Source organism: Papaver somniferum, chromosome 6, assembly GCF_003573695.1.
Source record: "Papaver somniferum cultivar HN1 chromosome 6, ASM357369v1, whole genome shotgun sequence".
NCBI lineage: Eukaryota > Viridiplantae > Streptophyta > Magnoliopsida > Ranunculales > Papaveraceae > Papaver > Papaver somniferum.
Genome location: NC_039363.1, coordinates 21405944 through 21423545, shown reverse-complemented (window position 1 = coordinate 21423545; position 17602 = coordinate 21405944). Strand labels below are relative to the sequence as shown.

Sequence of the window (17602 nt, the reverse complement as noted above, 5' to 3'; positions counted from 1 at the left end):
CCTTCCTTGTGACCTTGTTCAATTTTCTATAACACACTCCATCCAGTGGTCACTCGGGTTGGGATTAATTCATTATTATCATTCTGGACTACAGTGATACCTGATTTCTTGGGGACAACCTGAACAGGGTTGACCCACTTACTGTCTGAAATTGGGTAAATAATACCCGCATCTAACAACTTAAGCACATCTTTTCGAACTACCTCTTTCATGTTAGGGTTCAGTCGACGTTGCATCTCCCTAGAAGGTTTGGAGTCTTCCTCTAAATGAATATGATGCATACATACAGTAGGACTTATACCCTTAATGTTTGCTATAGTCCACCTAAAGCTTCCTTATTGTCTTGAAGTACATTTACTAGCCTACTTTCCTGATCACTATCCAAATTGGAAGCTACAATCACAGGTAAAGTCTCAGATGGGCCTAAAAACACATACTTTAGAGTATCAGGTAGTGGTTTTAAGGTCCAACTTTGGGGGCTCTTCTAAAGAAGGAATTAGGGTAGTCTCAGAAACTGGTAACGGTTCGAACCTAGCTTTCCATCTATCAGTGTCTAACACAGGGGTAGAATCTAATAGAGGATTCACCTGTTCAATAGTGCTATCGTCGTCAAAATCTAAACCAAAAAGGGATAGACAACTCTCTAATGGGTCTTCAGACAAGATGTTTGGTAATGACTCCTGAACTAAGGCTTCTATCATGTTCACCTCCTCAACACATGTGTCACCTAGCTCATGAGGTTGCTTTACTGACATTAAAAATGGTCATCTCCATAGTCATATTGCCAAAAGATAAACTCATCACACCATTTCGATAGTTAATGATCGCATTGTAGCTAAAAATGGGCGACCTAAAGTCACAGGTATCTGGTTCTCTGGGTCAGGGACAGGTTGGGTATCTAGGACCACGAAATCCACTGAATAAATAAACTTGTCGACCTCAATAAGAACATCCTCGATAACACCTCGAGGGATTTTAACAGACCTATCAGCTAACTGCAGTGTCATCTGAGTAGGTTTTATTTCACCAAGTCCTAGCTGTAAGTATACATGGAATGGCAGTAAGTTCACACTGGCTCCTAAGTCAAGTAAAGATTTTTCTACCCGAAAGTTACCTATTGTGCAAGCAATGGTAGGAGAACCTGGGTCTTTGTACTTTGGAGTTGTGGTGTTCTGAATGATTGAACTTACGTGACTAGCTAAAATGGCTTTCTTATGGAAGCTAAGTTTTCGCTTTTGCGTACACATATCCTTAAGGAACTTGGCATAAGCAGGAATTTGCCTAATTTCATCTAATAAGGGAAGGTTTATGGTAACTTGCTTAAAAACCTCCACTATGTCATTAAAGTTCGATTCCTTATTTGTTGGTACTAATAGCTGAGGAAATGGGGCTCTAGGCCCAAAATCAGATCTTTCAGGAACCGAATTCACATCATTAGAAAAAAAAGTCTCTTCAACTACTGATCCTGAGAGGTGAGATCCTGAGGGGTGAACTACAGTATGTTCACTATCGGGCATGGTTACCTTATTGTCTACAACTCTACCACTTCTAAGGGTTCTAACAACATTCAATTGATTCGATGGTTTTGCACCTAATTCATGAACTCCTCTAGGGTTGGGTTGTGTTTGACTAGGAAACTTACCTTTTTCTCTCAAAGAATCACTTATCAGACCAACTTGGGTTTTTAACTCGGAAATAGCCTGACTATTTTCTTGTCCTATCCTGTTACTAGCTTGTAGACTCTGTTCTACGGATAACTGGAATTTTGCAGTTTGCTGAGTATTGGCCTTCTCTTCAATATAAAGAGCATTGGCCTGCTCTTCAATATTCTGGCCTTCCCAAAAAGTCTCCACTCTACCACTAGTCTGGCCCACTTCTAAGGCTTCTAACCTTTTTGCTATAGAAGCAATTTTGGCATCTGATTCATATCCTCCTTCTACCCTATTAACGTTTCCTCTACTTAAAAGAATTATTTTCTGGGGTGCCCTACTATTTTCCCATTGCTGGTTTTTTTCGGCGATTTCATTAAAAAATTCCATCGCCGCATCAACAGTTTGGTTTTCAAATCCACCAGTGCATAGAGACTCAACCATGGTCGTTGTGGAATAATCTAAGCCCTCATAAAGGATCTGAACTAGCCTAACCTTTTCTAAACCATGATGAGGACACTGGGATAATAAATCATTGAACCTTTCCAAATACCTATATAAAGATTCTCCCTCTTGTTGTGAAAATGTGCATATTTGCGTCCTAATAGACGATGTTTTGTGCCTAGGGAAAAACTTATTGAAAAAGGCAGATGTAAGTTGTTCATATGTCTCAATTGACTCGGAGTCCAAACTATACATCCACGACTTGGCCTTATCTTTCAGGTAAAATGGGAATAACCTAAGTTTCAAAGCATCATCATCTAAGCCTCTAATTCTTAGAGTACTACAAATTTCCTCAAAATCCCTAACATGGTAATAAGGGTTTTCATTTTCTTTCCCTAAAAAGATTGGGAGCATCTGTAAGGTCCCAGGTTTCAGTTCATAGGGTGCCTCCGTTTCAGCTAACTTAATACACGAAGGACGGGTAGTCCTAGTTGGATTCAACAAAGCTTCCAAAGTTGCCATTTATGGCGCTATCGGACCAACAGGGATTCTCTCCTCAGTCAAAGAACGTTCAAAAACAGACTCTTCAAAAGCAGGACTTTCTAGATTAAGGTAATCGAGACGCTTCGAACTACTAGGTTTCTCTTTAACAAATCTACCTAGTGCATCTCCTTTACGTTCAGGCATACAATAGAATTTTCTAAATTGGAAGGGTAAGCAAACACATATCAAGGCCGACTCAACAAAATCAAACCTACTGATTTCTAGCAAACAAAAAGCATGATGGCTCCACTTAGATTGTTTCTAGACCAGCTTCTAATCCTTCGAACGGGAATTCGTTACAATTTAAGCAAACCCCTATGGAATCAATCCGAATTAACGTAAGTTGAATAGAGGCGAGGGAAGCTCGGTGGAGCTTTGATACCCAAGGCCTCACCGGTATTACAAGGCGGCGCAGTCACGCATTCAACTTACAGAAACCGTTAAGAACTTCGAAGTATGCTTAAAAGAGTAACCAATATTTTTCGAATGACTTTCCTGTTAATCTCGTTACCTTATCGGTCTCGTTATAGTCAAAAGTTTAGGCTTAGGTTACGTGTTCCTAAAGCGGGCAAGAAGAGAACGGTGATGAAATCCGAACCCTTATCTTGTATGGCCAGGCCTTGCCCTTTACTAGAAAAATAAATGTCCGTATTCAGTCCTCAACATATATGCAAACGAAGGAGTCCAGTAACTCGCTGACAGGGGATTCGCTAGTGTTTAGAATCTTACCTCCCGTTCCAGACGGGGGATGAATCGGTTGTAGTCGACTCGGGCCACTGACTCTGATGTCTAGTGTACGAACCCAAGGTGCAGAGAAAATATCGTAATTTTCCTCCTGCAAACAGTTTATATTTACAGTACCCTTCCGTAGGGTAATAAAAAAAATAATGTCCCAAAGTCCAAAAGTCCAAAAGTCCAAAAAAATAAAGAAAAATTACAAAAATAATAAACTCTAATACAGTTTTTTTTAAATAAAATAAACAAACCCGAAACTAAAATTGTCTAAAAAAAAATTGTCTTCTTTTCTGTTCTTTTTGCTTTAATCTTTAGCTCCAAGTCTTTATGAAATCTTCCAAAATCTCTTTCCTTCTCTTCACGGCCAAGTTGCGACAAATTCTTGTTTTAGGATTTCTACACGTTTCTGAGCTTTCCTTTTTATTCTAAACTCTTCCTTAGATAGATACAAATCTTTGGGAAGGTTTATAGCGTTTTAATCACTCTAAAATTCCCTAAAACAGGTCACACACGTGACTTTCCATATTTTCTTGTTGTGAGAAAAATCTGTCGTTTGTGCCCATTCTAATCGATTTAAACACCCATATCAGATTCCTAGACCCATAAGGAGTCTATCCTATGAAAATCAGAGGTTTAATCGACCTCAAACTCCTTCAAATCACGATTGCCAAAACTGCTCTTTAACTGCATTTTTTTCCCCGCCAAAATCCTTTTTTTTTTTGAATGTTGAAGATGGTTTCCCCTTATCCAGAGTAGGGGTGCGATTAGCAACTGCCTGGAAATGGGATGCCCCTTAGTAATTAGGTTACCCCTTATCCAAAGTGAGAGTCTGAATAGCAAATGTCCTCCGGGTGCTTTCCGACAACTTTTCGAGCCAATTTTTTCCAAAAATGTTTATTAGCCAAAAATACCTACAAATAAATAAAACACCATAATAAGTACAAAAATGAGCCCTAACAATATATAGAATCGAGACAAATCGGACACAAAAATGTGTCTATCAAAATGACAAGTCTTGGGCAAGGTACCGAAGACAGTTATACGGAAATGATGCAAGCCTTCCTATTCTCTTTAATAGATTTGGGCAGAAGAATGGTTGTATTACCTTCCCCTAGGGAGTGTTACAACATGGATTGAGATGAAAAAGCTATTTCTAGAGAAGTATTTTCCTGCTTCTAAGGCGGTCATTGTTCCCAAGGAGATTAGTGATATTCTATAGATTACTGGGGAGTCTCTCTATGAATATTGGGATAGGTACAAAAAATTAGTGGCGAGCTGACTCATCACAACATATCCTCAACACTCATCATTTAATACTTCTATGAAGGGTTACTTCCAGAGCAACGGAACTTGATTGACGCAGCCGCTGGTGATTCACTTACTGAAAAACAGTCTCGTAAGCAACTAGTTTGATTGAGAGTATGACACCGGATGCTCAATAGTTTTATACAAGAAACAGTTCAAGTATCAGAAGAGTTAACGAGATGGGAGATTTCTTACATATATAGCAACAAATGGGTAATACGGAAAAGATGGTCCAACGGATAGCTTCTGCAGTTGTTCCTACACATGATGAAGATGCTGAGGTGAGCGCTCCTAATCAGAGGCAGAGGTATGACCCATATTCAAACACATATAATCCTAGTTGGAGAGACATCCAAATTTTAGCTTTGAAAACAAGCAAGCTGCAGTTACTGTGCCAACTTATGGGAGACAAAATTCTTTCCAACAATCGCAACATGATAAAGATTAGGGTTCTTCCATTGATGATAAGATTAACAAGGTATAACCTCGTTGTTTCAAAAAAATCAACAGAAAACTGAACAGAGTCTGTTGAATACTGATAATGCAATCAAAGACTTGCGAACTCAAGTGGGGCAGTTGGCTACAACAGTAAGCAGATTAGAGCTACAAGCATCAACAAAATTGACATCATAAACTTTTGTGAATCCAAGAGAGCACGTCAATGCAGTAACTTTAAGGAGTGGAAGGCAATTAAAAGATTCAAATATGGATACAGGGACAGTACGTGTACCTAGTACACGTACCGACGTAACTGCAGTTCCGGAATCCAGTGGGTACACGTACCCAGTATATATATGTATCTAGTGCCTAAGGAAAATCCAACCTCAACCGGCCAACCTAAGGACACGGTTCCAACCTTTACCATACCACCTCTGAAAAGAAGAGGGTACCCAAATACACCACAATCTTTTTATTTGATCACAACCTATTCAATATCTACCGTGTATAAACCTCTTGGAGCAACAATCACTCAAGGAATATTACAACACAGTATCCACTTGAAATAGGCTTAGTCCATACTGGCCTAACACGTGAATAATTATATCAGACAAGCGGAGAAATCCAATACACTTTGTGTAATCGTCTATGGATATGAAATCGAGACAATACTACAACAAAGTGTTCACTCGATAACCGAAACCTTATAAGATAAATATCAAGTGCCTAGTTAACGTACAAGTGTAATTACTTTAATTATAACATAAAAACAATTATAATGCGGAAATAAAGTAAAGCACACGCCAGAATTTTGTTAACGAGGAAAACTACAATCTTGTATGAAAACCCCGGGACCTAGTCCATATTTGAATACTCAATGAATTAAGACGCTACAAAAAGTAAACCTGCAACTTCGTGTAGACACTACTAAGTAAACTTAAATCCTAGTTACTCAGCTTCAGCAGTATCCTTGTTTTGACAATATCTAACAGAACCGAAGTTCTCTATAGATAATTGTTTTGATAATATCTAGCAGAACCGAAGTTCTCAATAGATATTTGATACTAGATATCCTAGCAGAACATGAGTTCTTTTAGGACTAAATCTAATATATCTTCTTAATGGTTCACAACAACTTCTTCTTCAACTCCTTAAAATCTTCAATCTTCGATTTGATCTTCAAAGTAACAGTATGCAAAAACAAACTTGATTCCTTATTAATTTGTCGCACAGAACGGAGTCTGTTAACAATAGAAAATCAATGAATCTATCTTATGAATCTAGAAGAAACTTAGATCCGTAGAAACGTTAAATCTTTGATCTAGTTTGAGTGAGCCTTATATCAAAAGAGAAGATTCTCAAGAATAAAAAAACTAGGTGCAATCAAAGATTCAACAACCGTTAGTCAATCAAATCAATCGAAAACAAAAGATAAACTACAAATATATAGTTTCCCACCAACGGTACACATTAGAGCTTCTCAATCCCAAAGAAGACTTTAAACTAAGCGGTCGTAAGAGATTTCACCTAATTAGGTTACTCTCCTCTCCGAATAGGCGGCTACACCAGTAACAACAACAAAGAGGAAGTCTATTTTTACGAAGGATTAGTTTGCTAAAAAGGAAAACTTCAAGTTTGGACACCAAGGAATTTCCAAAACCGAAAATATTCTCAAGATATTCATTAAAGAACAAATTCGGTTTCCATAATTCCTGGAAATACTCTGTCCAAAAATAATGATCGAAATCTCTCGGAAATGCACATTACTAATTCTTGTATTTCCCTGCAAAATGAAATTAATAACCTTAATTAAAAGATTTTTAACTTACTTATGTTTCGATCCTGGGATTTTCTTCCTTTAGCTATTAAGGAATAACTTTGAACAATTAAAGAAATAAACATTCACAGCAGGTGTTCAAAGTATGTCGACATCCTTACTTTTGAAGTTCTCTTTCACACTTACAACCTTGAAACCGATTTGCCACACTTCCAAACAAGTTTAGAATTGGTTCATCTGACTTTCAAGAACTATGTGATTGATCAAACAAACATTCAATCACAATCATGGGTTTAACGGTTCTACCAAAACAAGTTTCGATTCTACCTCCATGTGAATACTGTGCATAGTCATACTAGCTTTCCAAAATTCGGTTGGCTAGGTACTAGGATCGGTTCCCCAAATATATATGGTATCTAACTTATATGTGTTGCACATTTCCATAGGATCGGTTCCCCTTTGCCTAAAAACGTGTTTCACATGTTCATAGGATTGGTTCCCTTTTCTGCTATAAACCTTGATGCACCCCATACAAGGATCGGTTCCCTTTTGTGATGTACTGCACCTCTTACTAGGATCTGTTCCCCTTTACCAAATTTGGTCAGACAAAACAAAAACCCGATCATACCATCTCAGGTGATTACTTAAGATCGGTTTCACTAATAAAAGTCATACCAATACATAAGTCAGGCCTTTGTGAATAGTTTTACCAAGGTCACAAACAAGTCATGAGCGGTTATATTATCACACATATTGGTTGTTCACAAGATATGCAATGAATAACAATCTTAATAACGCATGGCGAGATCCTTTTCGATTCATAAACAAGTTTATGAACTTACTTCCTTAAAACACATGTAAAACATTGTTTCCTAGGATGAAATCCTCACCTTATACCCATACATAATCACAATAGCATTCACCGATTATGTTGATGTCTTATCTACAAAGTTTAATGGTTAAGCAATAAACCTCGTATTATATTCCTTAATACTATGTCTAACTAGGATGTAATCATGCTTCGCAGTTTTGTTTTCAATATACATGACTTGAAAGACACAAGATATATATGGAACAAGTCAAGTCATAGTTATTAACCTCAAGCTGGAGGATGATGTCTTTGTTGTCTTCAATCCATCTTCAGATCTTTGTGAGTAACTGGAGCACAATACTTCTATCATTTCTAGTCTAACCTATCGAAGTTGACTGTAGTTTATATAATAGCGACTCGAATTTTGGAACTAAATATGACACCAATCTTGACATACCAATGCTTGGTGGGTTCAACCGAGCAGTGCTATAACAACCTCCTTTTCCTAATCGTTTTGCCAAATCCAAGAAAGAAGCTCAGGGCAAGGATATTATGAATATTTTCAGCAAGATACAAATCAACATTCTATTTATTGAGGCCATTAGAACCGTACCCTGGTATGACAAGGTTTTGAAGGATTTGTGTACAAGGAAGGATAAGTTGATTGATAATGATATTACTCAGGTGGGCAAAAGTGTTGCAGCTATGTTACTGAAAAAGATTTCTATTAAGCGTAAAGATCATGGTGGTTTCATGGTACCCGTTACTATTGGTAACCGATGATTTGAGTGTGCTTTGCTTGATTTTGGAGCTTCCATAAGTGTTATGTCAACCGATGTATATGATTCTTTGAATCATGGACCTTTAAAAGATACAGGGATTACTATTACATTGGGAAACAAGTCCAATATATAACCTAAGGGAGTCGTGGAGGACGTGTTGGTTCAAGTGAATGAGTTAATCTTTTCGGTTGATTTCTATATTGTGGATATGCATGATGTAGAAAATTGTGCATCTACTTCGTTACTTCTCGGGAGACCGTTTATAAAAATACAAAGACGAAGATTGATGTTGATAGTGATACACTCACTATGGAATTTGATAAGGAGGTCATACGTTCCAATATTTATGAAACCATGCGTTATCCTAGTGATGTTCACTTTGATTTCTCCATTGATGTTATTGGTTCGTTAGCGCAACAAATGTTTGAGTTGAACTGTGAATATGAACTTGGAGTTTTATTACGCAATATCATTTATTTGTATGTTCACGGACAGCCGAACCTAGATGTTAACTTAGCCAAAGAATTAGTGGAGAAATGTGGTGCATTAACGGCATTACAAGAAGCTAACCGGGTAATATTTCTTATTTATCTTTAACCGTAACTAATGAGGTTCTGTTACCTTCTATTGTACAGACACTGAAACTATAATTGAACCCGCTTCTGGGCCATCTAAAGTACGCGTACCTAGGTAATAAAAAAGAACTTCTGGTGATTATTGCAAAGAACCTCACCCCAATACAAGAAGAACGTCTCCTTAGGGTTTTGAAAGAGTAAAAAACGGCTACTGGTTGGACAATTGGTGATATAAAAGGCATTAGTACATTCATGTGCATGCATAAGGAAGATGATTTTAAGACGGTATGTGATGCTCAGCGTAGGCTTAATCCCCGAATGATGGGTGTTGTGAAGAAAGAGATCCTCAAATTACCGAGTATGAGACCCAATTTCTGACAGCAACTGGGTTAGCCCGGTACAGGTGGTACCTATGAAAGCTCGTGTCACTATTGTTAGAAATCAAGACGACGAACTTATTCCTACAAGAGTTCAAACAGGATGGAGAGTGTGCATAGACTACAAGAAGCTTAATACCGCAACCCGAAAGGATCACTTTCCTTTGCCTTTCATTGATTAAATGTTAGAAAGGTTGGGGGGACATTCACACTATTTATTTTTGGACGGTTATTCGGGGTACAGTCATATTGTTATTTCACTGGAGGATCAATAGAATACTACTTTTACTTGTCAATTTGGTACGTTTTCCTATAGACGGATATTGTTTGGTCTTTGCAATGCGCCTGCCATATTTCAGAGGTGTATGGTTAGTATATTTTCTGACCACGTTGAACACATCATTGAGGTATTTATGGATGATTTTAGTGTTTATGGTAATTCATTTGATATTTGTTTACAAAATCTTGAACTTGTGCTTAAAATATGCATAGACACTAATCTTTTTTTAAATTGGGAGTAATGCTACTTTATGGTAAACCATGGTATAGTTGTCTGTCACATTGTGTCTTCTCGAGGGCTCAAAGTAGAAAAAACAAAGATTAACTTAATAAGAAACTTACAATGTCCCACTTCGGTGAGGGAAATTTGCTCTTTTCTTGGTCACGCAAGTTTTTACAGGCGGTTTATCAAAGACTTCACCAAAATCTCATTGCCAATGTGCAAATTATTGCAAAATGAGGTTATGTTTCACTTCAACAAGGCGTGCAAGGATACCTTTGATAGATTGAAAGAATTGTTGACAACTGCACCAATTATCAAGTCACCAGATTGGAGTTTTCCATTTGAATTAATGTGTGATGCAAGTGGCTATGCAGTTGGAGCCGTTTTGGGACCAAGAGTAGACAAGCTGTCTCATGTGATTTACTATGCATCTAGGACCCTAAACGATGCGCAAATCAACTATTCTACCACCCAGAAAGAATTTTTGGTTGTAGTGTTTGCACTAGAAAAATTTAGATCATACTTGGTGGGTACAAAAGTGATTGTATATTCCGATCATGCAGCACTTAGGTACTTATTAAAGAAGAAAAAGCTAAGCCAAGAGTTATACGGTGGATACTATATATCAAGGATAAAATAGGTGTTGAAAATGTTGTTGCGGATCATCTTAGTAGACTCATTGTTTCCGAAAAAGAGCTTCTTTACAAGATCGTTTTCTGGATGAACAAATTTTCTCAATTGAAGATTCAACAACTTTTCTCTATTATCATCTAGTGTTTACGCTTTTTTTGCTATTTTTCTTGTAAATTATGTATTTTAAGTGTGTTTCGAGTTTATAGCTACTTTGGAGTCATGTAGAAGAAAAGAAGAAGAAATCATCCAAAATTGAGAAAGAAGGGGCAACTCTATTTGGAGGAATATTAAACATAGACTAACTGATGCCAGCTGGGTAACCCTTATCAAAGTAACCGGGTATCTAAATCCCATCCAAATCATTACATAACCCTAAACTCGAGAGATTTCCTCTCATTCTCTCATTATGTTCCACCTGAAATAAAAAATAAAAAAAAAAGCAGTAGCTGCCGAATCCGAGAGAGATTAATGGTTGAAATTGAGAGATGCCGATTGAGAAGAAATTAAAAATGGGTCTGAGTTAATTTGATATGTTAAGATTGTGAAGGTTCATTTCGATGATGGAGAATTGAATTAAGAAATTAGAGTTGAGAAAATGGGATTTGATGTTGATGTTCATGGGTTTCGAATGAAGAAGATTGAAGATGGTCTCAACTCGGATAGAGGGTCGATTTGAACTTTTCGAGAATAATCAGGGATTGGTTGTGTTGGGGATCGAAGGAGGAAGTCATGTTCTTGCTGCCATGATTTGTTGTGTACTATTAGGGTTGAAGTTGAAATGGATTTAGGTTTGGTAGTGAAGAATGACTCAGAGAAAAATGATATCGATTCAGGGGTTGCAATATGCAACTGAAGAACAGAGTTGGCACCGATGAATTTCTGGCGACCCAAATTGTGCATGATTTTCTAAACTCACGGGTTTGAGGTATTGGGCTTGAATTTGGAAAGAGAAGATGAAAGAATTTGAGAAAGACATGGACTTGGAAATTGGATTATTGTGGAGAAGGGATCCTATTTCTAAGAAGATTGCAAGCAAATTGAAGCCTATAAATAGAGAAGTTCTCTACAACCTTTGTCTACCACCTATACACCTCGACATACACAACACTTTGGTTTTTTCTTGTTTTCACATCTTTTCTTCTTTTAATTATTTGTTTGAACTTCAAAAACATGAGTAGCTAATTTTTTTATTGATTGATGATGAATCCTAGTACTGGGATTTTTTTTTGGAGAAAAAAATGAGGAAAGAGAAAGTCTGGCGCTCTCTCTAGGGTTTTGTGTTTTTTCAAAAAACATTCATCTTCAATCCCTGATCTCGCATGATGGTTGAAGTTCCTGAATTGATTTTAGCTAATGTTAACATACAAGCCTTCTTTCGCTGAAAAGCTAAAGGCTAAACAAACCTTACAGCCCACGGTTGTAGATCTCAACAGTTTACCAAATCCTTCTCTCATTGATGGTGAACCTTCTCTGGTTATTCCAGCTGATTACTATCAAGAGGGTTGTAAACCATTTCTACACAGCTTTATAGCACTTCTCAACCACACTGTCTTGAAGTTTGGTGAGGTGAAGAAAAACTTGGAGAATCAATATAAGATAAACCCTAACTGCATAAGGTTTATGCCAATGAGTAAGGGTTTTTTTGTTATCATGTTACAGGATGAGAAAACTAAAGAGATGATACGTAAAACTAAATGGTATGTAAATCAAATTGAGCTTCGTCTCATTGATTGGTACCCTGGTTTTGATTCGGAGAGGCAGAAAACTTCACATGCAGCTGTTTGGGTTCATTTTCCAGGATTGCACCTTGAACTGTGGACTGAAAAGACTCTCTTAGCTTTGGGTAAGGTTCTAGGTAACCCTATTGTGATTGACCAGATAACTCTTAATCTGGAATTCGGTTACTTTGCTTCAGTATTGGTGGATACAGATTTTGGGTAACATATCCCTGATATGATCAAGATAACTGCTGGAGGTCGTAGTTTCTGGCAATACATTGAGATTCCTAAAGATCCAAAATTTTGCTTACATTGTAGCATCATTAGTCATGATGACAAGGAATGCAGACGAAATAAGAATGTTCAACAGAATGAGAGGAAAACCGACAAGGGTGACTCAAGCCAAACTTGGGAGGAGGCAAAGTCAAGAAGGAGAAAAAAAAATAAATGTTCTCAAGCTAATAATACTGTGGCAGCTGCTAATACTGCGGCAGCTGGTGATGTTACAGCTCCTATAGATATATGAGCTCCTATTGATGTTGCAGCTCATGTTGTTGCAACTGACAAACCTGCTACAATGGAATTTGTTGACGCTGAAGTTGAGATATCGATTGAGGAGAATGCTGAGGATGTGGATAAAATCTCTCAGCTTGAGGTTTATATTGCATGTTTCGAAGCTATCTTGCGCACTGCACATGCTGAATTGGCTAGAACTAAGCTGGCTGCAGCTGCAAAAGTAGCATTAGCGAAAAGGACTGAGTTAGAGAGAACCAACGCCTTAGTAGCTAAGTCAGGTGCTTCTGTTGAATTGGATAGAACTAGACAGAATACTAATGACAGGTATGTTGTTAATGCTTCTTCTACCCCTGTGTGTGATGATGTTATGGCCTCTGAACAGGATTTGAATTCCAAAAAGTTTTCCGCTTTAGCTACTGACGTAGATGACGTGGTTACTGATAATGAAGTTTCAGATTCGTCTACGGATTTGGAAAACTCTGCCCAGAAGATTAAGGATTGGGGAAGTTACGATGCTGATAAGTTTGTAGAAAAAAGTGCAAAGAAGAGTGCAAAGAAGAAACAGACTGCTCTAAGAGTCCGAGTTCCACCTCAATGGTCAACTTTGCTTCCAGTTGGACAATCCTTGTCTGACACAGATCCTGAGTCTCATGGTTTAGGATATCGTGCTAGGAAAGGAGTTTCACCAAGGCCTCTCCCAAAAAATTATGATTCTCCGGAGTCCAGTGGCTCTTCAAAGGGTGAAGTAAACTCATCTAAGTTATTTAAAAATAAATCCCAAGGTTATTAATGCGGGTATTCTACTGGAATATCAATGGTGTTGCGAAACCTAATGCGCAACCTAAGCTTAGAGAGCTAGTTCAAGAGTTTCAACCTGAGATTCGGTATATTGTGGAACCAAAGGTACGTTGTATAGATAATTTCATATCTCGTTTAAACCTGAATGGTTTTAAAAATAGGGTTATTCATAATTCTTCTAATAGTTCTATTGGGAACATTTGGATTTTCTGATTGGAAGATTTTAATGACCCTTTGATAGTTTTATGAGTAGACAGGCAATAACAGTGGCTTTGAATGGTGTTCATATTTCTTTTGTCCATGCGAGTTATCTCCAAGTGACAAGAAGAAGACTTTGGCAACAACTGGAGAATGCTAATGATGATATTCCTTGGCTTGTAACTGGCGACTTCAACTGTATTTTGCGTAATGAAGAGAAAAAAAGGTGGCATAGAGACTAGAACATCGGTCATTAATGAATTTAGTGATTGGATGGAGAATAATAATTTGTTTGAAGCTGATGCTCTTGGTTGCAACTTTACTTGGACTAATGGTCAGTCAGGTCATCGCAGAATTATTAGCAAACTCGATCGTCCTATTATCAATCCAGCGTGGCTAGATAAGTTTGAGAATTGGCGGTGTAAATCCCTTCCTAGAGAAGTTTCCGACCATTCAACTTTAATTGGTTTCCCTTTTGCTGTCCTTAGGCCGAAACGTGCTCCATTTCGAGTCCAAAAGATGTGGTTTCTTCATGCAGACTTCATGCGCATGGTTTCTGAAAACTGGAACCTACCGGTTTTTGGAAACCCAGATTTTATCTTTACCTTTAAATTAAAGAGGCTCAAAGTTGAGATGAATACTTGGAATTTACGGGTCTTCGGAAACATTCATTCTCGTCTCAAGCAGGACAAGCTGAGGTTTGAAACGACAGCAAGGATTTCAGATGAAGACCCCCCAAATATTCCTAATTTGAAGGCTATGAAATATGCTATGTCTACTCTGCATGAAACCAAGCTGCAACATACTACCATCCTAAAACAGAAAGAGAGAAATAATTGGCTGGTGGATGGGGCTAGTAACACAACCTTCTTTCACAACTGTATTCGTGCTCGAAGAAATAATAATGTGATTTTTGAATTGGTCGACAATGAAGGTGCGGTTATTTCTGACAATACTCTTTTGGGGAATCATGTGATTACTTACTATGAAGAAAAGTTTAATGGGACTGAGGATAATATTGACAGTAGTTTGTTTGACTATGAACATAAAACCGTAACTCCTGAAGAAAGTCTTGGGATGGATGTGATTCCTTCACAAGAGGAAATTAAAAGTGAAGTTTGGGATTTGGGAGCTGACAGTGCTCCAGGTCCGGATGGGTATTCTGGATGTTTTTATCGTCATTGCTGGGACGTTATTCATGAAGACCTTATTCGGGCTATTATTTATTGCTGGAATTTGAAACACATTCCGAATAGGACAAATTCTAGTCTTCTGATTCTTTTGGCTAAGGTGCGTGGGGCTAATACTCTTCGTAATTTTAGGCCAATTTCCTTGAGTAATTTTTTCTTCAAGATTTTTACTAAGATCTTAGCTACTCGTTTGGGTAGAGTTTTGGATAAACTTGTTTCTGAAGAACAGGTTGCTTTTATGAAAGGGCGTAATATTCACGAGAATATTTCTTTGGCGTTGGAAATGGTTAATGAGCTTCATATTAAAAGGAAAGATGGCAACTTAGGTTTGAAACTTGATATTTCTCAAGATTTTGACACGGTAAGTTGGTCTTTTGTTCTCGAAGTTTTTAAACAGTATGGTTTCTCAGAGTCCTGGTACTTGTGGATTTTTAATATACTTCAATCAGCTAGAATTTCTATTCTTCTGAATGGTAGCCCAGAAGGCTTTTTCAGTATCAATAGGGGGCTGAGACAAGGTGATCCTTTGTCTCCTCTTATTTTTGTGCTTATTGAAGACGTCTTGAGCCGTAATATTTCGAACCTTTTCAATGAAGGTAAGATGACTCACATGGTTACGCGTAAACGCATCTCCCCTACTCATCTTTTCTTTGTTGACGATATTATGATCATTTGCAAAGGCAATATGAAGAGTGTGCATAATCTTATTCATCTTCTAGAGGTTTATCAGCGAGCTTCTGGGCAAACTGTTTGTCGACAAAAGAGTAAGGTGTATTATAGGTTTATCAGCGAGCTTCTAGGCAAACTGTTTGTCGACAAAAGAGTAAGGTGTATTATGGTGGTGGTTCCCTTAGCAGGTGTAGATACTTAACGGATTTTTTGGGAATGACTGTGGCTAATTTCCCTGATCTTTATCTTGGTTTTCAAGTTATACCTGGTACAGTTAGGTACAAACACATTAGTAATGTTATAGACAAGATCAAAAATCAAGTTGCTGACTGGAAAGGGCGTTTGCTTTCTTTTCAAGATCGGATTGTTCTTGTGAAATTGGTTATATCTAGCTACTCTATTCACAATATGACTGCTTACAAATGGCCCCGTAAATTTATTTTACAATGTGAAAGAGCTATAAGAAAATTCATCTGGACGGGAAACTCTAATACTAAACGATTGTTTGTGGTTGGCTATGACAAGGTTTGTGTTCCTTATGGAGAAGGTGGCTAGGTATTTCAAGTATGTCAGTTATGAATAGAGCTTTGCTAATGCAACTTTGGTGGCAAATTCGAACTTCTAAGAAAAATGGGCTCGATATCTAGTTGCAAAGTTTTTTGACAGAAATGGAGAATTAAAGCACAAGGGTATTAAATCTATTATCTTGCCTGGGATAAGGTTGGTTTATGATCAGGTGGAAGAAAACACTAGGGTGTTTATTGGAGATGGTCGTACTACGTCGTTTTATTATGACAACTGGTGTGCAAATAGGAGCATAGCAAGCATTTTACAGCGAGGGGACTTGAACAGAAATGTCCGAGTCAGTGAACTTTTAGTGGATGGTGCTTGGGTGATCAGTGACGTGCATAGACTTTGGATTGAAGCAGCAGGGATTGATCTCATTAATTTACCTAGGCCAACTAACGAAGAAGATGTTAGAATTTGGATGCCTGATTATAAAGGAAAGTTCACAGTCCGATCAGCTAGGGAGATTATCAGACCTCATCTGCAGGTTTTTGAAGGTGCAAATCTTCTCTGGAGAAAAAGTATCCACCCTACTCTTGCTGCTCAGAATTGGAAGATACTTCGAGGTGCGTGTGCCACTCTTGATCAGGTTCGTTCCCGTTTTAAAATTGAAATGCCTACAAAATGTGTTATGTGCTCTTCTGCGGAGGAATCTCTGGAACACATTTTGTGGACCTGTAATTTTGCTGCTAAGGCCTGGACATGGCTTGCGGACATTTTTGGTTTGATGCCTCATGCTAATCTGATGGTGATGTATAAGGAAGCTAAAGGTCGTAATCGAATGATCAAGGACCTATGGTTACTCTCTACTCTGGTTATTAAATTTGAACTGTGGTTCACTAGGAACAAACGAGTTTATGAAAACAAGAAGCCAGACTGGCCGTTGTTTTACAAGAGAGTTTTGTACCAGATTCAGGATTATTCAGTTAGGCTGACTGGGAAGATGCGAAACTGTTGTGAAGATTTGAGGATAATGGATTTTTTCCGAGTAAGGCATAGAAGTGTGAATCACCAGGAAGCAGTGGAAGTTATTTGGAGGGCGCCGGCTTTTGGTAATCTCCTTCTGTGCTGTGACGGGGCAGCTGTTGGTAACCCCGGTAATGCATGAGATGGGGTAGTGGCGCGGGACTCAGATTGTGCTTTTCTTGGTGCAATTTCGTTTGGGCTTGGAGTTACCACAAACTACTTAGCAGAAGTCTACGCAGTTATTGTGGGCTTGGAGTGGGCGACTAAATGGGGAGTGAGAAGAGTAATAATCAGGACTGATTCAGATGTTGCTAGGATGGCATTTTCTACCAATTCAATGCCTTGGTTTGTTAGACCTCGCTTGAGGTCTATTCAAGAGAATTATGATACTATCAATTTTGAGCACACT

General features: G+C 38.0%; 1 protein-coding gene and 1 pseudogene across 1 annotated transcript; both read left to right on the top strand.

The window, feature by feature from the left end:
• Positions 1-2151: 2151 nt before the first annotated feature.
• On the top strand, positions 2152-2251 carry LOC113292090 (annotated as a pseudogene).
• An 11343-nt stretch (positions 2252-13594) lies between these two features.
• On the top strand, positions 13595-17335 carry LOC113290635. The gene is made up of 4 exons (XM_026540217.1): positions 13595-13708; positions 14018-15819; positions 15939-16185; positions 16397-17335. The coding sequence occupies exons 1-4, from the start codon at positions 13595-13597 to the stop codon at positions 17333-17335; spliced, it is 3102 nt and encodes a 1033-aa protein (XP_026396002.1).
• Positions 17336-17602: the final 267 nt, after the last annotated feature.

Bases quoted from the DNA above. Each gene is read 5' to 3' on its own strand.
- LOC113290635 (XM_026540217.1), top strand. From the start codon at position 13,595: ATGCGGGTATTCTACTGGAATATCAATGGTGTTGCGAAACCTAATGCG. The intron at 15,820-15,938 runs GTGTATTATGGT...TGGTACAGTTAG, and splicing joins TTTGTCGACAAAAGAGTAAG to GTACAAACACATTAGTAATG. The intron at 16,186-16,396 runs GTTTGTGTTCCT...GTTTATGATCAG, and splicing joins TTGTGGTTGGCTATGACAAG to GTGGAAGAAAACACTAGGGT.